The 22039-nt window shown below is 41.6% G+C and overlaps 1 protein-coding gene across 2 annotated transcripts in view; it reads right to left on the minus strand.

Annotated features, from left to right (window-relative positions):
* Nucleotides 1-22039, minus strand: part of FURIN (furin, paired basic amino acid cleaving enzyme) — a 99971-nt gene that overhangs the window by 7578 nt on the left and 70354 nt on the right. For both annotated transcript variants that reach the window (XM_085891433.1, XM_085891432.1), the window contains 10 exons: nucleotides 20202-20297; nucleotides 19951-20079; nucleotides 17602-17678; nucleotides 16481-16566; nucleotides 16098-16270; nucleotides 11158-11370; nucleotides 10855-10955; nucleotides 10606-10709; nucleotides 10312-10429; nucleotides 54-233 (listed from right to left, as the gene is read on the minus strand). In XM_085891433.1, the coding sequence (XP_085747559.1) occupies nucleotides 54-233; nucleotides 10312-10429; nucleotides 10606-10709; nucleotides 10855-10955; nucleotides 11158-11370; nucleotides 16098-16270; nucleotides 16481-16566; nucleotides 17602-17678; nucleotides 19951-20079; nucleotides 20202-20297 (1277 nt within the window). The remainder of the gene's footprint in view (nucleotides 1-53; nucleotides 234-10311; nucleotides 10430-10605; nucleotides 10710-10854; nucleotides 10956-11157; nucleotides 11371-16097; nucleotides 16271-16480; nucleotides 16567-17601; nucleotides 17679-19950; nucleotides 20080-20201; nucleotides 20298-22039) is intronic.

The following is a 22039-nucleotide window of genomic DNA, read 5'->3' on the forward strand; positions in this document are numbered from 1 at the left end:
GATCACCAAAAACAAAAATATATGCCCACTGGGTCCATCAAACAAATTCTCACCTCGGGGCAAGAAGGGTAGATTTGGTCCCAGCTGGACTTGTGAGGTAGATGGCGAGGTTTCCTCGACGACTGAACGACAGACTCAGTTTTGCCTCGACGTGCTCGAGGTGCGATACGCGGTTGTCGGTGCCAAAGCAGGCATCCAAGTGTCGGGATAGAGACAAATGCTGAGAGATAGGGCTGGGGATGTGTGTGTAAAATAAAACCAAAACACTGTTGCGGCTGTTGCAATGCAGTCGGTCAAATTTTGAATCATGGTTTTGCTCGACTTATCAAATGAAAGACTAAATAATGCATTAGAGTCATGAGTAGGATCCGAATAAGCAGAGCAAAGACAGTCATCAGGAGGAATGTGGAGAGGGTTCGGGATTCAAATGCTTCCAATGGTGTAGTACTAAATTTTGAAGTTCCGGAGCCCTGCAAAAAATGTCGACTGACATCGCCAGATCTACTGTCACAAGTTAACATGACAGTAACCATTTGAGTCCCCAAAAACGAGTGATAAATTAAATATGGACATTTTAATATGGTAAACGAAAGCGTAACACACCCCCTTAATCTCACAATTAAGAATAACCTTTTAGGAAGTCAGATCATTTAATCTCTAAACACAGTTTACCGACAAAACTCCGCATTTTAAGAAATGGAGACGTTTGTTGTTTTTGTTTATTGGGCACCACATGGTAAGGACTCGCAGGATGGCCAAGAGGTATGCATACTCGCCTCCAAGCTGCCTCTTCTGGGTTTAAATCCCGACTCAGCTATAAACTGCCAACCCCGGTGTTCCACAGGCAGGGAGATTCGATGTATGTGCAGTCTCTCAGATTGACAAACTGGGAGTCGCGTCTGCCGGCATTTATGGTTCAGTTGCTGCGTTTCACATTAGTTGGTGTTATTCTTGGAGTTAAAGAAAGATAAAGCTTTGGAGCCAGTTAAACATTCAAAATAATTGAAGGAGATGGCAGAGCAGATAAGCAAGATGGAACGACATGTTATGTTTGTGGGGTGGATGGAGGAATTTCATAGGAAAGGTAGGATTAAAAAGATGCTTGGTCATACAAAACTTCACTATCGACATAAAAAGAGACATTTGAAGGACATTGGCATAAAAGATTAAAGAAAACCACAAAGCTTTTCGTAGTGCTCTTTTCAGGTGAAATTCGCACAAAGTGAATGAGATAAGTAAGAGGAACAGTATAATAGACACCTATCAACAAAGTCAATTCCGATTAGATGTTCTCGACTGTGTTGTAGTCAGGTAGGATTGTATAGTGTAGCATCATGGTCTGTGGACAGGTAGGAGACATTTCAATGCAACTCAAGTAGGGAAAACTGTCAGCTTAAGATCGTTACATGTCACCGCATTGGGGGGTGGGAAGTGCTGTGTTAAGGCGCTGTCACACCTTGACGTTTTAGCCAGCAAAGGCAACGCATAAAAATGTATGTAAAACGTTGGCGTACGCTGAAGTTTTGAGGTTTTTTTTTTAAAGTTTTGGTCGTGTTCTTAACGTGTTGGTCGTATGCATAACATATCAGTAACGGGCACAGAACGTTTCATTGTGTTATAGATAACTTATACCAACGAATGCTTAGCCTGTTGTCTGCGTTCACAACCTTTGCCCAACTATAGTTTAACTTAGGCATAGCGCGCTGCACGCATCACCGACGAACTCGTGGCGTTCTCTGTTAAAAACCTGCCGCATGCCGATTGAAATCATAACCGCCTGAAAATTGGAAGTGTCAACATCGCAGTCACACCTTGACGATTTAGCCAGCGTATGCCGACCTATGAAAAATGTGTGCAAAACGCTGGGACACGTCAAATACAGTATGGGAAAGTTGTGTATACGTTAGGAACACGCTGAAAAACGAGGAAGTACGCTGTCATATTCTGTGGTACGTCTAGTACGTCGTGAAATTTCAAGCATGGTGAAAATTTTACGACGTACTCGACGTATGGCTCACAAGTTCCGCATATGCTGGCATAAGTTCTCTGCACGCTCCGCGATCGTCGACACACGTCGGGCACACGTTACTTGTAAGTTACTCACAAGTCGAAACACGTCGAGGTAATGTTTAGCATACCCGAAACTTAGTTTTTAACCTATGAGTAGCGTTTAAAAAAAGTAAAAAAAGACGGGTTCCTCCTGAGAAGCCCCTTTTTATATACCAATTCCCCCAAATCGCTGCCAATACGCCATTATACGGTATCTGTAAGTCAGAAACGCGTTCATCAAGTTCTGCTGTCGTCCTGAAGACGTGAAATACGTCTACGTCTTTTTCAAGTAACGTGTTGCAAAGTGTGAACAACGTTCGTGCAGCGTGCTTACAAAACGTTACTCGTAGGTTAGAAATAAGTTTCAGGTACGCTAAACATTACCTCGACGTGTTTCGACTTATGAGTAACTTACAAGTAACGTGTGTCGACGTGTGTCAACGATCGCATAACGTGCCTACAACTTATGGCCAGCGTAGCGGAACGTGCGAGTCATACGCCGGCATACGTCGTAAAATTTCAAGCATGCAAAAATTTGAGGACAAACCAAAAGTACAACGTTTAAAGCCAGCATACTACGACTTATGGCAGTGGTTTTCAGCATGGTCTTAATGTATACAAAACGTACCCATAACGTATTCGACGTGTGCCAGCGTTTTAGACAAATTTTTCAGAAATCGGCATACGCTGGCTAAATCGTCAAGGTGTGACAGCGGCTTTAGGTTGGGTTCAAGGCTAATTTCTCCCAGTATGTCATTGCACCATAAACTGGTTTTCCTATGTTTTTGCATTTACAAAACCAGAAATAAAAGAAATACGTTCTTTTACATCACCAACAGCAGAGCCGAACATTCCGAGTTGGCAAAAACCCCGCTTTCGCAGCTTCGTGCCAATAAGCCATGCCCCGAGGCTTATCATTTGTCGGTGAACATCAGAAGATGCGAGAGAGAGAGAGAGAGGGAGAGGAGATAGTGGTGTAAGGCATGTAATTGAGACGGAGGGTCTCCCTGGCTGGCTTCAACATGACGAAGAAGGCTGCACAAGTCTTGTGTTCGGGTTGGGCGAATTTGTTCACATCAAGAACAGGATTCAAGCCATTATTGTTCGGCTGAGTCACGAAGTTGTACATCGAGAGGGAGAGAGGGGAGCACATCTCAGCAATATCCCATTGTATGTTTGAGGAGGAAGGTGGGCCATCATCATGAGTGGACCTGGTGAGGAGCAGGGTAAGTATATTCGTTCAAAAGAAGACTGCACAGCAGTTGGTGAGCCCGAGTGTTGAAGGCCACTGTACAAATTACCTCATGTACATTTCCAATGCAGAGAACGGCTTGGCACCATTTGGGTGTAGTTTCCCACACATGACGATGAGGTTCGATCGCCAAGCTCATAAAAGATAATCTCTGGACACTCAGCTAAGTGCCAGAATAACAGAAGGGATTTTTTAATCTTATCTTATCTCCCCCCACCCCCCCCCCGTGTGTGTGTGTGTGCGCGCGTGTGCGCGTGTGCGCGTGTATGGAGGAATCTCAAAATTAGTTTTAGTTTACCTCACATTTTTATTATCATGCTTTGATTTATTTCCATTATAAACATTTGATTTATCTTCAATAAACACTGATTGATTAAATTTGCTTGTGTCTGTCGATTTGTTGTGGGTTCGAGTATAAACCCTTGTGTTTCCGTCCTGGCAAACACCTCTAGTAAACACCCTCACCACCCTCCGTCCCACAGATGCCTTAATCTCCAATGAACTCGGCCATTCGCATCCTAGGGAAATCGTTCGTCTATCCATCCAGGTCGGTGTAGACCACCCATCCATGCCAATTGGGTCAGGGTAACTTAACCGGGTGGAAACAATATATAAACATCAAGCTCATCTGCTCTGTCAACATGAATACAAGTCATTGATGCATTATAGGCCTACCTTTACTCAAACACCATGATAGCCATTCTTCACAAAAAAAAACAAGCTCAAATGAGCCAAGATCCTCGTCCTCTTAATGATGACGTCATAAAAACGAATATGACGTCATCGTGATGCATCAGGTTTGCGATAAATTATCTGTGCTAATGCACGGCTTGATTCCCGCAAACAAAATTCAAACAGCTTGCCTAGTTTCGGAGATAATGGAATAGGTGATTTCCATTCGCGGCGATATTATGACGTCAACTTTTTTTCTAGGAAGAATTTCCAAAATCGGAGATGGTTACTGCCTGCACATGGGCTTTCTGCATATTCATGGCAAGTTTCACGAAGATCCGATGAAAACTCTGGGTTGTGAAACAAAAAATGTCAAAAAATAGGAATGACGTCATAAAAATTGATATGACGTCATAGTGATGCATCATATGTGCGGTAATTCATCTCTGCTAATGCCTTGCTCGATTACCACAAACAGAATTCAAAAAGCTTGCCTAGTTTCGGAGATTTTTTTTTAGGCGATTTCCATTAGCAGAGATATTTTGACATCATAACTTTTTTTCTAGGAGGAATTTTCAAAATCGGAGATGGTTACTGTCTGCGCAGGGTATTTTTACATATACGAGGTGTGTTCAAAAAGTATCCGACCTTTGTTCATAAAAAATACTCGTATCCAGATACAACAAACTTACACTAATCTTCAAAGTAGTCCCCTTGGACTGCCACACACTTCTCCTAACGGTTCTGCCACTGTCGGAAGCAGTGCTGGAACGCCTCTTTTGGGATGGCGCACAGCTGGTCTGTCACATTCCGCATGATGTCTTCTCTGGACTGAAATCTGGTCCCTTTCAGGGGCATTTTCAGCTTGGGGAAAAGGCAGAAGTCACACGGAGCCATGTCGGGAGAGTAGGGAGCCTGACGAAGCACAGGTGTGTTGTGTTTAGCCAGGAAACTCTGTATCAAATGTGAAGAATGGGTGGGTTCGTTATCGTGATGGAGCTGCCAATTGACCGCTGCCCACAGGTCCGGCCGTTTGCGTCGCACAGCGTCACGAAGGCGACGCAGTACCTCTTGGTAGTACTCTTTGGTGATGGTTGTGCCGTGTGGTGCGTACTCGTGATGAACCACGCCACTGGAGTCAAAGAAGACGGTCAGCATGACTGACATTGCTGCGGACCATCCTTGCTTTTTTGGCCTCGGGGATGTTGGATGCTTCCATCGTGATGACTGGAACTTGGTTTCTGGGTCGTACCCATAAACACAGGTCTCATCGCCAGTGCTCACTGTGTTGAAGAAGTTGGGATCACTGTTCACAGTCTCCAGCATGTCCTGTGCGATCTCCAAACGGAGTTGCTTCTGCTCGATCGTTAGCAGCTTTGGCCCGAACTTTGCTGAGATCCGCCTCAAGCCCAAATCCTCAGTCACAATGGAATGAACGGATCCAATGCTGACGCCCGCCTCGTCTGCAAGTTCTGTGATCGTGATTCGACGATTCTGCATCAGCAGGGTCCTCACTTGGTCAATGACGATCTCATTTCGGGATGTTGAGGGCCTACCAGAACGTGCTTCACTTTCCACTGATGTGCGACCATCTTTGAAGTGGTTGTACCACTCTTTTATCTGTGTGGTGCCCATTGCTTCGTTCCCGAAGGCCTGTTGAATCTTGCGGATCGTTTCCACTTGGGAATCGCCAAGCTTTACACAAAATTTGATGCAGTAGTGTTCAAGTTTTTCCACCATTTTGTCAAAAACGAAAATCCGACAGCGCTCACTTACACTTCCTCACTCATCGGCGGTCTGTCGGCGACTGACAGTTTCTGCAGGCGGGAAAATATTCACGCATACGAATTAGGATCACCTGCATACGTGCACCAAACCACGCCTCCCTAGCTTCATTTGTTTACGCATGAAAAATTAAGGTTGGATACTTTTTGAACACACCTCGTATATGCCAAGTTTCAGGAAGTTTCGATGAAAACTGTAGGCTGTGAAACAAAGAAGTCCACAAGAAGAAGATGAAGAACAACAACGTGAGTAAGACTTCGAGATCATCCACGATGATCTAAAAACAACCACATCACTGATCCACACACACTTCAACTCGTTGGAAGCATCCAAACTTTTCCATGCCTTCATGGCATCCAGAGTGTAAATACTATTTGGAAACAAAGACAATTCATGAAGGCTGGACATAAAATGGTTGGAAAGTTGTCTCACTTCTGGTGAATGCTATATTCAGCAATAGGCACTTTCAAAACTATGCAATCGTCCCCAGATTGCTCGGTGCTTATGCACAGAAACCTCTAGTAACTAAATTCATGACCGGCAGCCCTGACAAATTTTGTACCTGCCAGATAAGGATTGTAGCATGCAATGACAACTTAAAGAAGCCGAAACTACCTGCAAACGTACCTGCGAGAAAGGAGTGTGCCTCTGCCAACAAAAGATTTGGAGAACTTCCTGATCAACCATCCAAAAAGTTGGTATGTATCGAAAAAGCTTTCCAGACTGCAAAAAACTCCTGACCATATGGGCCCGAAAGACCAAAGGTTCGTAGATGGTCGGTTCTACACAAACCTTCATGCCACTGAACACCGATGGGAAGGTAGTGGTAGTGTGGTGTGGGTCCATATATTAGATGCACTGTATGGCAAAAAGTGTGTGGACACCTTCTCATCAAACATCTCATTCCAAAATCATGGGCATCAATACGAGTTGCCACCCACCCACCCTCCCTTTGTTGCTATAAGAGTCTCCACGATTCTGGGAAGGCGTTCTACTAGATGTTGGAACATTGCTGCAGGGATTTGCTTTCATTCAGCCACAAGAGCAATGAGGTCGGGCACTGATGTTGGGTGATTAAGTTCGGCTCGCAGTCGGCATTCCAATTCATCCCAAAGGTGTTCGATGGGGTTGAGGTCAGGGCTCTTTGCAGGCCAGTCAAGTTCTTCCACACCGATCTTGATAAATCATTCCTGTATGGACCTCCCTTTGAAGGTGTCGCATTATCTCAGAGAAATAATCTCACTGAGCCTATCCTAGAGAAATAAAGTAATCATTCCAAACAGAAAACTTACTGTTTTTAAGGACGTCATAAACGACACAAACAACAGGCACGCATAACTAATGTAATGTGTTAAATAAGTTGGTGTACAAGACACTGCATCTACAGCAGTAAACTTGCAGATTTTCCTTTCCTACAACTCTTAAAATCTTAATTTATTTCAATTGAGTTATGTACTTGAATGCTGGAAGGAAAGGGGTGTGGGGAAGAAGCCTTTTTGACACTTTCAAAACCCTCCTGTTTAGCAATACTTGGAATTGTTAATGGTGGTGTACAAGACACCAACAGCACTAAACGTCCAGAATATTTTTAAAATAATCTTTAAATCATTATTTTATTACCCTCGCCAGATAAGAAGGTATTGCACTTGGGTCCATTCGTTTGTCTGCTTTTGTCTTTGCACAGAACCTGTATTTTTCTCCGCAACCGCATGTCGGATTGAGAAAAAATTTTGACCATCGGAGCAACGACTCATGTAGAACTTTTAATGATAATTATGACGTCCTAGGTCAGGTGGTGTGGTAGCCATGTTGGAAAAATGGAAAAACTTTGGACCTCTATCTCTGAAACCATACCAAGGAAAAAAAATTGAAACTTAGAACATGGCAAGTACTCCTCATGGGAAATGAGTGATTTTCTTTATGACATCAGATGAGCCTTCATGATAACATATTTGCAAATGCAGAACGCTACATATGATCAGTATGAATTTTTTGAGTCATCTTGGGATAAAATTGTCCACAGAAAAAAAATAGATGTCAGTCACATGATTCGGCAGCCGTATTTAAAAATAAAAATAAAAATCTTCTTCTCTGAAGTGGCTGAGCAGAGGCAAAACTTTATATGACCACCACCTATCCATGAGGAACAAAAGGTTTACACATATCGTGGGTTGAGAGACATAATGTTGAAACTGCATTTTTGGCGAAATTGAATAAAATGGCTCTCAAGTCTTTCAACACCATTTATCTTTCATTAGCGATTTGCAGGAAATGGGAAATTTTCAGTTACAACATTATGTCTCTCAACCCACGATATGATGTCAAAGGTCACATGGTTTGGCAGGGATAATGGATTTACCTGAAAACCTATAAAATCTTCTCCAGAACTGATGGACAGAGGGGAAACTTCACACAAATGTTCCCAAGTATTGGAGATACCATGGTATTCACAAATAATTGTCACATGCTCTGGCAGCCACATTGGATTGAAGAAAAATATATATATATTAAATAATGTTTTCTTGGGAACCGCTTAATCAAGCGACATGAAACTTCGCATTTATGATCTAGTAGTGATGGGAAACACGTTTTAAATTTCAACTTGATCGGACGCATGGTCTGGCAGCCAGAATTTTTTTTTTTTGATCTGGGCTTCTTTTTTTTTCAATAAGGCTCACTTGGCTGTGCCTGGATGAGTTTGAGTATAGAGGAGGAGCAGCTGAAATGCAAATCCGATTCAGGCTCCTCCTGATTTAATATTTGCTTTTTTCTTGTTTGGGTTCCTTCTGATGACTCCATTGCAGGAATGTACCTATGTGGTCTTCCATTTGATTTGAATTGAGTTTATTTTAATTCCATTCTAAATTCCATTGAATAATAATTTTTGAAAACATCATGGGCCAGGGTCAGGTGTCCAATCAAAGCAGGGTTGCATCAAAGCAGGACGTCTTGGTACCCGGTCATCACCGCCAGCAGCTGTAAAGGGGCAGTTCTAATTATGTCTCATTAATTACGTAACACCAGTACACAAACACCACAAAACAAGTCCTGGCGAGGGTCTGCAATCTCCGATTGCTCTTTTTCTTGTTTCAATTGAATTATCGACTTGAACACTGCAAAGGTTAAGATATTCTATGACCTCTAATTTATATCTGGTTCCAGGGCCACAAGATAAATTGGACTAGATGAGCATACAAGACCCATCACTTTACTGATGGGAATACCAATCTTTGTATAGTTGCGAAAAAAAAAAAAACGTTGTTAATGGGAAAAATAAAATTAGGCGGTGTATAGATACTCGCTTCGCTGACATGAATATCAAGAAGAGAGGGTGAGAAATAGGGCAGGGAGAGAAAGGGGCCGCAAGTTGGCGTTTGCAGTTTCACCACATATGGCCATTTACAAACCTTACTTTTTTGCACCACAAACGTTCCGATGAGTTCCCTGAATCCACCATCATTGGTTTCATTGAAATCCGTTAATCCGTTCCAAAGTTATAGCACAACAAGCAGACAGACATGGCTCCATTCATAATATAAATTTTTGCATCGATTTTTGAAAGGAGAAGCGTCCGTTCATGTGTGCGCGCCTCCGCACGTGTTAAACCGCACGTGTTTGTGTTAAACCATAGCCTCCGCTAGCCAATTGTATGAACAGTAAATGCTCCAAATCCAACTCCTCTCAATCAAAGATATTACTCGCACTGTAGTCCTATATTTTCCTGAGTCCGATTTGCATTCAGGAACAGAACCATTATGGTTAATCATTTCTAAGTGCCACCCTCTCGTCTAAATGCTGAAAATTATGTTGAAAAGACCATTTGAATCGCAGATTTTATCCTAGCAATGGCTGGTGTAAAAGTGCCCGTTGGACAGAACAGAGTCAGTAAAAACCATACACAGCGCATGTGGCAAAAGGCCTCGTTTAGCATTCATATGTCATTTCAAAAGTGCTGAATTGATAATTTGGGACAAGCTTTGACTCCGATTATTTGGCCATGAAAATACACAAAGCACAATAACACAACCGATCATGAATACAAGTGTTTGTTTGTTTTTAAACTATTGTGTAGCTCAGTTCCGGCTCAGATAGATTGAGGTGCTGGAGTGGTGCTCCGTTTCACTCCGGAAGCACTACACCCCTTGGTGGTTGCTACTACACCCATAAAAAACCCATCTATGCGCAGCCAAATTAACCTTGGAAGCAAAATCATTTTTTATATTAATTTACTTCTCCTGAGACAGATAGATAAAGAAAGAGAAATTAAGAGTAAAAGAGATAAAAGGGGGAAATGAAGAAAAGAAAAAGCAAGAATTATAATTAATAAAGAGAAATGTGAAAAAGTAGAAAGCAGTGTGAAAAGATCAAAGATGTTGGGAAGAACCCGGATATATAGATTTAAGTTACTCCCAAGACTCAAACAGCAACAGGTACAAGCTACCAGAGTAACCGATTCAGTAATAAACATGTGAGATTGTTTGACAAAACACTGTCCCCCACTTTCATTACAATGACTTTCATTGGTAACCCTCCAACCCACGAGCACCCCCTACTGTTTGACGTCGTCAATCACAATCGAACAGATCCTCTGAGGGTGCACAGTGTTCCAGGTTTTAGCCTTGTCCACCAGTGCTCCAGCATCCAGCATACCATAGCCAAAAGAGTGGCTCACTAAGAAATGGGTTACAAATGTAAAAACTGACATCAGCTAGGGTGTCACAACTATCCATGCTTGGGTTTGTGTTCCAGAAGAAACAACAAACTGTCCAAACATTGTCATAATTACAGCATAATGCAAGAGGTAATTCAATAATGCACAAATACAAGTTAATTCCTGTTGCTCCTACCTCTCCTGTTGGCCCCATTGAGCTGCCAATCACGTGCATGCAAGTATGTGGGGTTTGATGTCTGCACGACGAGATGCTGCATGTCTCGCCATGTAAGGTTTGGGCTACGGGCGCGTCACGGGAGAAAAGTCATAAAGTCACAGTACTCAAACATCAGCTGGGCCAAAAGGGAAAGCTCAGAAGAGGTTTTGCAATTAGAGGTAAAGTGAGACAAATGGATGCATTAAATTGGAGCAAAAGACTTCATACTTTGCCTCGAGAACAAGGGCGATGATTCCTGCTGCGAGTGGAGCAGACGCCGAAGTGCCAGTGTGGTAATCCGTGCAGCGCATACGTAGATCTGTGGTTACCTGGCCAATTTAATCAAACCTTCAGGTCAATTATATCTCTCTAAATTAATCCATCTCAAATAAAAACAAGAAGACTGTACTTTATCCTCTGTTTCACCAAATTCAAAAACATCAAAGGAACAAGAAACATACAGTAGTTGTGTTAATGCAAACCCATTGAGCAATGCAACAAGACCCGGCTTAGCCATCCACTGGGCCTTACGATCTGTTGTTCGCCATTGGCACCACTGCTGTACGTTGTGGCAAGTGTGGAAGAGCAAGCTTCGCTGTACCAGGGAACGTTCCCATTCTGTGTGCTGCTGCTGATAGACAACGTGTAGATGCTGTTGGTGTAACCATCGCAGTTACAGTTGTCCCTGTCTCGTCCACCATTCCCTGATGCCCACACGAAAATTGAACCAAGACCATCACGCCCCTGTGCACAAAGCCCACCAACTCTATTAAATCTTTGTTTCCAACAAACAAGGACATAATCCAGAGACGAATCACCAATTCACAAACAAAACGATGATCAACAATCTCGGTGCAGACAATCTATTTTATTTGTCCATTCAAGTTCGAGACTCGAGGAAGAGCAAATTGACCATGGGAAAAAACGAAAAAGACAATGCAGGGGTAATGGAACCAAAGTGAGACACAATAAGCAAGGGAATAAACAAACAGGAAGAGATAGTCACCTGCAAGTAAGACACCTGGATTAGGAAGGGTGAATGGGGGTAAAAAAATATTGTAAGTTGGAATGGGGGACAACATAAGAGGCTCATGTACCACTAAAAGGAGGGAAGAGTGGGATTGAACTTCAGGAAGGTAATTCCCCAAAAGGGAGAAAGGCAGAAAAGAGCAGAGGCGTGTGGTAAGTCTCAATTTTGAGAGTTTAACCAGGAAGGGATTACTGGAAGACTTAATGTAAAACTAGATGTCTGCGATAACAAAGTAATCACTGAGAGCAAGCCTCCCCCAGCGCCCAAGATCCAATGATGTACACGCTTGGCAGACCACCATATGACTGACAATCAACATTTAGGGATCGTGTGTAAATTAAGAAAATGTGTCCCCATCTACAATGTAGCGATAAAACTCAGAATCATGAAAATTATTCCAGTTGTGATCAAAAAGGTGTTTTTTGTTAATTAGGTCACAATCTGAAAAAAATAGGGCAAGGACACCAATCAAATAACAAGTGAACAACTTAATTGCACTCTTACGGTGCAAGAAAATCTTGCAAGGCCAAGTGGTCTTTGAGATTGAGCATTGGCAAAATTGAGCAATGACAAAAAAAACCCCAAAAAAAACACGTTATTTCTTTCAGACTTCCATTTGACCTTGACCTTTAACTCAGAGGTATGATGTAAATCAATTGTAAATCCACCTTGCTCTAAGCTATCGAGTGAAGGCAATTTTGTTCTGATCGGACAAACATTCATCGAGTTATGGTGAAAATGTTTAAAAGTCTATAATTAGGTCATGGCGTTAGAATTATGGAAGGGTCAAAAAACGTCAACCCTGCGTACTTTCTATTCAAATTATTGATGCAAAATTCTGAAAGTTCCAGCCTGCTAGCTCCAAGATACAGCTCGGACATTGGCAAAAAGTAAAAAATATAAAACCTAAATGGTGGTTTCGTACTCCTTGGCAACTAAAACTGAGGTACCATTAAAATTATGAGCACTAATTGCAGAAAAAAAAAACTCTACAACAGGTATAAGCCTCCTATTCTATAGGGAGAGGCTTAACTATGGTAATAATTGTATTATTGCAAGTCGATCATTTTTATCGAGCACTTCAACCAAGTGCAAACTATAAAAATGAGGCACCATGCACCATACGTTTTACAATAAAGAAGTAATAAAAAACTTTCTTTTTTTGAATGCAAAAAGGATCGAGGATTTATGATGTATTGAGCCAATGGAGTGTCCAGGCCAACCGTAAAAAGTCCGACTTCTTGATAATTAATCGATCATCCGTTTCATAATATAAAACAGTCATTTCTCTGGATCCTTCATTTAACTGTCATGGCGTTTTTCCTTTTGTTTAGTTCTTTCCTTTGTAGGATTTGCATTTTCAGTTTCTCTTCATGCTCCACTTGCCCTCATTCACAAATCTGCTCATCCGAAAAAGCCTTCATTTTGTGACCAACTTGTTTTCATAAGCAGATCAAGATTTAATTTGGCCTATGAGGTGTTCCCACCTGGGTAGTTTACTCACTGTTGGGATCCCTGCTTCAATCCCCACATACTGTATAGTGTTGATTCATTGATCATCTACGAATAACGTTGGAAATTAATACAATTTGTGTTCCTGCCCCTCAAAGAATCTTAGACTTGAATTAACAAGCTCAAATGAGCCAAGATCCTCATCCTCTTAATGATGACGTCATAAAAACGAACATGACGTCATTGTGATGTATCAGGTTTGCGATAAATTATCTGTGCTAATGCCCAGCTTGATTCCCGCAAACAAAATTCAAACAGCTTGCCTAGTTTCGGAGATAATGGTATAGGTGATTTCCATTAGCGGCAATATTATGACGTCAACCTTTTTTCTGGGAAGAATTTCCAAAATCGGAGATGGTTACTGTGTGCGTGTGGGCTTTCTGCATATACATGGCAAGTTTCACGAAGATCCGATGAAAACTCGGTTGTGAAACAAAAAATGACAAAAAATAGGAATGACGTCATAAAAATAGATATGACGTCATAGTGATGTATCATATGTGCGGTAATTCATCTCTGCTAATGCCCTGTTCGATTCCTGCAAACAGAATTCAAAAAGCTTGCCTAGTTTCGGAGATAATTTTTTAGGCGATTTCCATTAGTGGAGATATTTTGACGTCATAACTTTTTTTTCTAGAAGGAATTTTCAAAATCGCAGATGGTTACTGTCTGCACAGGGTATTTTTTACATATATATGCCAAGTTTCAGGAAGTTTCTATGAAAACTGTCGGCTGTGAAACAAAAAAGTCCACAAGAAGAAGATGAACAACAACAACATGAGTAAGACATGGAGGGAGATCCTCCACGAGGGTCTAAAAAACAAAAATAAGATTTTGCAGGGCGCAAGTGAAATGAGATTGCAGTAGCAAGCAAGAGGTAGCTGGGACAAACGAAAACATAAAACATTTGTGGAATGAGAGGGGAGGGGGGATCGGGGGGTGGGGAAGGAGAGAACATGAAGAGACAAAGATTGACATGAGAAGGCAATGAACTGCTGCCTTGAAAGCCAAAAGGCTAAGACTGGAATGGCAAAACGGCAATTCCACAGGAATTGCAGACAAAAGAGGAGACCGGGCATGACAATGAGTTCAGTAAAATTTATGGACAAGCAAACAGGCAAGTCAAAATAATGTGCATTGGCAACACTGGGGAGGTTACCATTTGATATCTTAGCTGAGCTGTGTTAGAACTTGGAACATCAAACCAATCAACACGAGACTTCAAACTCAAGTTGATCAGGTTTGATAATCTTGTAGCATTTTATGTCGAGGCAGTTTCAATTATGTCCGAAAACCTTAGCCTTCAAAAAGTAACAACGAATGAAAGGAATGGCTCACGATGTCAAGAAGGGGCAAATGATGACTCACGTTTCAACACCACACATTATTAATCTGACCTAAAACTCGCTGTACTCAAACTACCATGGTGCAAAACATTACTTTAGAGTCATCCAAATATTTCTGATGGTGATCATTGAAATCAACATTTTGACCAGCTTGGAAAGGGTACTCTGACAGGAATCACTGTTCTGCTGTTGCAGCATTGGACGATGTTTGCAAACTCATGATACAATACAAGCAACTTGAAAATAAATTTTGACCCATACATGACCCTTGGAACAAAAGGATCCCCAATTTAGAATGCATGTTAAAATTGCAGGAGTTATGTCTGTCTTGTGCTGAACTAATCAATAAGCAATCTTCTCTAAGGAAAAAGGCAAGAACACTCCCAAAATAGAAAGTTCAGAGAACAGATTACCTCGCACTGTCTTATGAAACAAGGATATGGTCGATGAGCGGAAAATTTGATTGGTTGCGATTTAAAATGCCGTTATATCTTGTCCAAGTACTGCTAATTGGATGGACTTTGAAAGTACAAAAAGGCAATTTGTGTTCTACAGTGTTCAAGTTAATTCAATTGAAATAAAAAAAGATTTAAAAGGTCATAGAAAAAAAAATTCCAGAGGTTTACCACCTTTGCAGCAGTCTTTTACACCACTTTACCACATTACATTCGTACTTGTAGTTTATGTCCTTTTTGACATCCTTAAAAACTAAGTTTTCTGTTTGAAATGATTTCCTAATTTTGTTTGTCTGCCAGGCAGGCACACAGAGTAAAAATTCATTTCTCTCTGCGCATGTACAATTGGGACAAATTCAGAGCCAAAGTACTATTAAAGTACAGGTTCACTTTCTGATATGTTATTTCGTGTTCGAAATGTACTTGTTCCTCGATCAGAAACTAACATTTGTAGACTGACAGACACAAGTGAACCAATTGCTTAATCCCGCTTTTCAGTGTGCATGTGCGTGCGCGAGTGGTAAAAATACCTAAATATGCCAAGACAGAAAAGAAGGGGCAAGTAACGAGATGATAGTTTTGGTAAAAAGATTGAGCAAGACGCTCAAACAGCTTTGCATGTTCCAGAGCATGGAAGACGTGCAGGAGACCTGCTGTTATGATGAACTGATGCAACAGGGAAAGTTGTATTCGTTTCGTTTGATTTAAACCAATGGTGCAACTTCCACAATCAGTTAAATCCTGACCTGATTGAACAATTAAAATTTCAGAAATTCTGGAGCTTCGACTGCTCTCATTCTCTTTCTCTCTCAAGAGTATTAGACATCACGTGGACATCATCCAAAGACCCCCAACAGGAGCCAAAAGAGGAAAATACATTAAAAGAAAAGTTGGTGTTAACAAGAGACAAATGAAGGCATTTAATACAAACAGCCAAGTTGTAAAGACTGACTTGGCAACATCAATTACCGTCAACATGATTTGTGGCTCCTCGACACAAAACACAGGAACGAATCATTGAAACATCAAACACGTCCCATATTTTGATAATTATGCTTCATGCCCAGCCACTATTAAACAGCAATTTATTTATTTCCCACGACACAATAACCCAACACATATCCCTACTCGTCGAATCCCATCTTCAAAGGCCTGTTTTGCAAGATATGCTGGTCCATCAACTGTGCGGCCATCATCCTCGGGGCCCCAGCTCGCACTGTACACAGATATGTGCTGAGGATTCAGGCTGATGGAGCGTGCCTCAACTGCATCCGTCACATCTCCATCCAGCATGCGAACACCTGTGTGAATATGTGCACCTGATTACTCACACCCATCTCCAAACATGCCGGCAATATTACACGAAATTATTTCTGAGGGAAATAATTTGCAATTTACAAGGAATAAGCAAAAGGAGAAGGTAAAATAAAGAAGATTATTTGGAAAAGACAGATGGAAAAGAAAATGTTGAGTTGCACAGAAGGTGTGGATGAGGTGTAAAGGAAACACACCTCCAATACGAGCATTATAGGCAACTCCCACACCACAGATATCATTTGCAATAGCAGCAACCTCTCCGGCACAACGCGTGCCATGCCTAGGAATGAAAGCATTGGAGGTCATTATCAAACAAGCAGTGCATGAACAGTGCAAAGCAGCCAGGAAAAATAAATAAATAAAAAGCCAAAAAAGGACAAATGTGCAGGATTTAATTGCATTGGCACAATTTGTGGATAAGCTTTTAAAACATCTTTTCTCAATCACGTGCAAACAACAAACCAACCTCTCACTCATTGCACATCATTAACTACCATCAGTAACATATGTTGGACTTTATATTTTTCAAATCAAACTTCTACACCAGTTCAGCCAGCATCGGTGGCGGTTATAACTCTGTAGTTACAATGAAGATAAACAGTCTGGAGTTACAATCTCAACCTCCAGAAATGAAATGGCAACAGCTGATAGCATGATGAAAGGAAAATAGCAAATCACTAATCACAAAAATATTTCAATGAAGAGTCATCAAGGTTGAGGAATTGTAGCTCCACTGGTAAGCACACATGCTTGGAGTGAGTTGGTAGAGCTCAAGTATGCTGGTGGGTATTTCTACCTATTCTGCCCACAAAGTTGGCATTGTTGGTTCATCCTCAAATTTACCCTCTTGCTCCAATATCCCACTTCTTTGTTCAAACACAGCAGATGTTTACAGAGAGCATAGTTTACTGAGTTTAGGGGGGGGTGAAATTGTGGCACTAATAGGGTGTCTCCTTGCAGGTTAGGACAGGAATTTGGAATTTCTTCAGGGTGCCAACAATAACTCACCTGCTCTTCACAAAAGACACCGTAGGATACTTAACGTCCACCAACTAATGCTATTGGATTAGACGGGCCACCAAGTTGAACACCCATCCGAGGGAGGAACATGTATTGATGAATCCCCATGTGTGAACCACCATGATGACAGCTGGATCGTGATTCAAAACCAGGCAATACAGCTCAGAGGCAAGTGTGCATACCTCTTGGATATCCCACCAGCACAAAATTTTCCTATTAATCAATGAGCTTCTTTTAGTGCAAACGAATGCATCAAGTTAAATGCAAGACTCATCACAAAGCTGTTTGTGCTTACCGGTTCTCATTCAGCGGTGTATATCGGGGTTGAGGGTCAGGGTCATTTCCATTCACATCAAAGCTTGCGCCTGAATCCTGCAGGTACCACAAAAGGAAAGCATACGTTAAAAATACTCGAGTATTCACGACTACATATACCTGCATGCATTTAATCATTTCAAGTCACAAATACCTTCTTGAACAATGTCCAAGATACGTGACGTGGGACTAGTGAAACTGAAATGGGGCATTCATGAAGTCCTCGGAAAGGGTTAATTGGCACCTGAGATCCACAGTTCGTACATTCATTATAAAATGACGTGGGTGTTTGTAATATGGCATAGTTTCCATTTATCTGGCATTGTTTGTTTCAGAAAACATTTCACATGTTTGCAAGTCTTGGTGAGACACCACCTGCTTGGAAGCCCTGGTGAGAAGTCTTCACTTGAGAGCTTCCAAGGAGGTGGTGTCTCACCATCCCTATCTGAGATCTTTACTTCCCCCATTAACCTTATTCACAACCCTCTGACTTCAAGGGAGCTCGATTCCACCCCCCCCTTTTCCTGTTTGTTTTATGCATATATGGTCCCACTGCCTTGCTATCAGTATATGGTCTTTGTTCCCTCTGTCGCCTCTCTTATATTTGCCGAGAGCCTGACATCATGCAGCTTTACCTCATATCACGAGAAAAGTACAATCATTACAAAAATGTACAAAGAACATTTTAGGCATCAAGGAAAATTGATTGAAATTGAAAATGAAAAGCAGCAAGAAAAAGGACTGCTCGAGAGAGAAACACCAGAAGAAAAAGTTGTGCCGGTATAATCACCATCAAGTATCTTACAAAAGATGGAACTTACATCAGGTCAGGATGGGCAACAGATGCGACAGAACCAAAAACTGCTGCCCAGGTCGAATAATTAAGCAGGACGAATTACCATGTTAAGGTCACCAAAATATCCATACAACTTAGAATTTCTCAAAGCAGCATTGTCATCATCGTCCACAAACACTTGGGTCTGTTCAAAATCAAGATGGGTCCTCCAAAGCAAAACCTCAGCACTTACGATCTATAGCAATGGATGGCATCACCTTCCGAGCTTCAAACTGTTTAGCGCAGACCCACACACTTAATTGCATACATATGCTGAACCATGTCTGCTTAATGTCTGGTTGTCCACGTAAGCTTGACTGACAACAAACCAGCTTCAACCCTAGAATCCTGAAACTAAACCAAAATCCATGCAATGGAAACACATGGGATCAGCGCCACGTGACTTTTTCAAATCGATAATCAGCCAGGAAAATGATGGCTTCGAGTCTGAGATGCCAAGGAAATCCTGCTAATTAACACTCAGCTTCACAAATCTACAATCACATCAGACTATTATGCCAGCCTTGATCAAAAATTATGGTGGCAAACAAGGACACACTCAAGGATGTTGACCTAATGTGTATTCCTCCTTCTTGACAATGTACCTGTTCTCAAGGCCTATGCTGAACAGAGCGATTCAAGACTGTGGCTTCAAGCAGTTGGATTACCCACTAAACAGTATGAACCTAGCCCCCAAATGACTGTTCATTGTCCCCCACCCCTCCGACATGGTCAGAGATGAGGGACATTAAAATGATCTCTGTCCAACTAACCAACCATCTCTTCATGTACTTCTGTGTGCACGATATTTCAATTAAAAACAAAAAACGTCAAACATCTAGCTTTCATATTGCAGACATCTACTTCACATGCCATTATATCAACCCGATTAGATTACAGCTGTGATTGGCTGAATTATGTTGCCATGTCAACAATCTGTGACTTGGCTTGCGAACACAATATTTCAAAAACCTTTCAAGATGCATCAACATAAAGGAATGTGATGAAGAAAGGCTGGTATGCCTTGGACGATTGAGAAGAGTCTTCTTCTTCGACTGCCTCATTCAATTCTGAAGATTCTTGGAGAACAACCTATTATTGTTTTTCCGTGCTCTATCCTTTTTAAATGCTGAACGTCAAGCAAGAAGCGTACCATTTTTAAAGTATTTGGTACGACTCGGCTGGGGTTCACCAACTGCCGACTGCCCAGACTCAGAGGGGACACCAACCCCAATATGTCACTATCTGGAAGTTTTTCAAAGCCCTATTAAACTAAAATATTTTACCTGAAGGCAAGCAGTGAACAAAAAATACATGGTTAAATATGAACGATTTATAGCTGTGCATAGAAACTCAAAAGTATGAGCAAAACTTAGGCAGAGGTGGGGGAAGCAGAGTGGGAGGGAGGGGGGGTACATGTCACTAAATATGGATATGAAACCAAATTTCTGATTTTTTTTTGACCGACAAACATTCGGCTTTTGGTCTACGTACATAGTTGTTTGCAAGGTCTGGATGGTTCTTCTCAATACCATCGTCCAAAATAGTGATCACAATGCCACGGCCTGTGATACCCTGTCGCCAGGCTGCCTCCACGTTCAGATCTTGACCATGTTTGTTGTGCTATGGAAAAAAAACAAAAAATAAATAAAAATAAAAATCAACAGAGCATAATATTCACAGCACAATACAAGTCTGCTCTTTTATGAGCTTCAACATTGCTTTTCTCCATTCAGACCACTCACCAGGTACCACTGCACTGGATATTTGGGATCGGTCGGAATAGTGAAAAGGTCACGCTTCCTGCGTGGTCGAGCTACCTGCTGCTCCAGCCATCGAACCTAAAAAAGGGATTGATTTGCAGAAAATGACTTATGGGCATGAACTATGGGATGGGCCACAATGGTCCAAATTAAAATGAATGGGAGGAAAAATAAATAAATATATTTTTATATGTTTATATATAAATAAAAGTTTGTACTTTTCATTTTTAATATCTGTTGATGGGAATCGAGAAGCATAAGGTGATACAAAACCATTAACATCAAATTCACTGCAACGCAAAAGTAATAAAGTGACTTTCTCGACTCAACAGATTTCCACTTGAATTTCCACTTTTTGGCTCGTTTTATTTTTTTTGGGCAGAAGTACATCTATCAAGTTACTCCAGCGTTAAGCAAGAGGTGCTAGTTGCACAAGTGTGTGTCAATGATGTTAGGATATTAGGCTCATCCAATTCATCATCTCAAGCTGTTATTATTATGCATACGATTTGACAAAACATTGTTAAATTCTGTGTAAAGAGCTACTTTGTGGGCAAAGAGCAAGTTCACAGATGTGAGAAAGCAATGTGTACAACAAGCAAATGAATCACAAAAAAACAAACACCATACTCTCAAGGGATATTATTTTAATGGCTGACACTCAGTGTACAAAACATTATGAACACCTTTCCTAATATTGAGCTTCACCCCCTTTTACCCTCATAACAGCCTCAATTTATCAGAGCGTGGACTCCACAAGGAGTCGTAAATGGAAGGTATCGACTCCACAAGGTGTTCTGCAGCAATGGAAGTAAATTAAGCCTTGAAAGTTGATGGACCCCTTCAGGTGTCCCAACTTTTGTTGATTTGTGACAAACCCTGTCTGTATAAAAGCAGTGTTGGAACAGACTGTGTTGCTACACCCTCTGAAGCATTATTTGGACAATATTACACTGCAGGAAGTAGTATATTGCCATCATTATGGCAAAAAAAGACAGTTAACAAAGGAAGACAGACAGACCATAATAACCCTTAAAAGTGTAGGTCTTGCCTTTCAAGGAATTGCAAAGCAAGCCAAGGTGTCAAGTGAGTACACAGTTTCCGACACCATCAAAAGGCACTTGGAAACTGGAGGAAACTGACAGGAAGAGGTCTGGCAGACCCAAAGCCACAACACAATCAGAAGACAAGTTTCTGAGTCAACAGCTTGCGTGATAGGCGGTTCACAGGACAGGAGCTTCAAGCACAGCTTAACACTGGTCGAAGTAAGGAAGTCTCAGTTTCAACTGTGAAGAGAAGACTTCGAGCTGCAGGTTTGACAGGTCGAGTGGCAGAAAAAGCCTTGTAAGAAGCAAAATGATGGCAAAAAAAAGCCTAAGATGGCAAATAAGAAAAAGAGGCTTGCCTGGGCCATGAAGCACCGCCAGTGGACTACTGAAAATTGGAAGGAGGACTGATAGACCGATGAATCAAAATTTGAAATCTTCGGTTCATCACACAGAGTTTTTGTACGCCGTCGAGTAGGCGAAAGGATGGTTCCTCAGTGTGAGATACCAACTGTCAAACATGGACGAGGAAGAGTGATGATCTGGGGCTCTTTTGCTGGATCCAGTCGGCGACTTGCACAGAGTGACTGGCACCCTGAACCAAACGGGCCACCACAGCATTTTGCAGCACCATGTAATACCCTCTGGTCTACGCCGAGTTGGTCAGGGGTTCATCCGACAGCAAGATAACCCAAAACATAGCTCCAGGCCACATCAGAACTACCTTGGAATTAAAGAACAAGATGGTAGGCTTAAAATCATGGAATGGCCAGC

This window comes from Eptatretus burgeri, chromosome 8 (assembly GCF_056783735.1).
Source record: "Eptatretus burgeri isolate ZD-2024b chromosome 8, Ebu_testis_v1, whole genome shotgun sequence".
Lineage (NCBI taxonomy): Eukaryota > Metazoa > Chordata > Myxini > Myxiniformes > Myxinidae > Eptatretus > Eptatretus burgeri.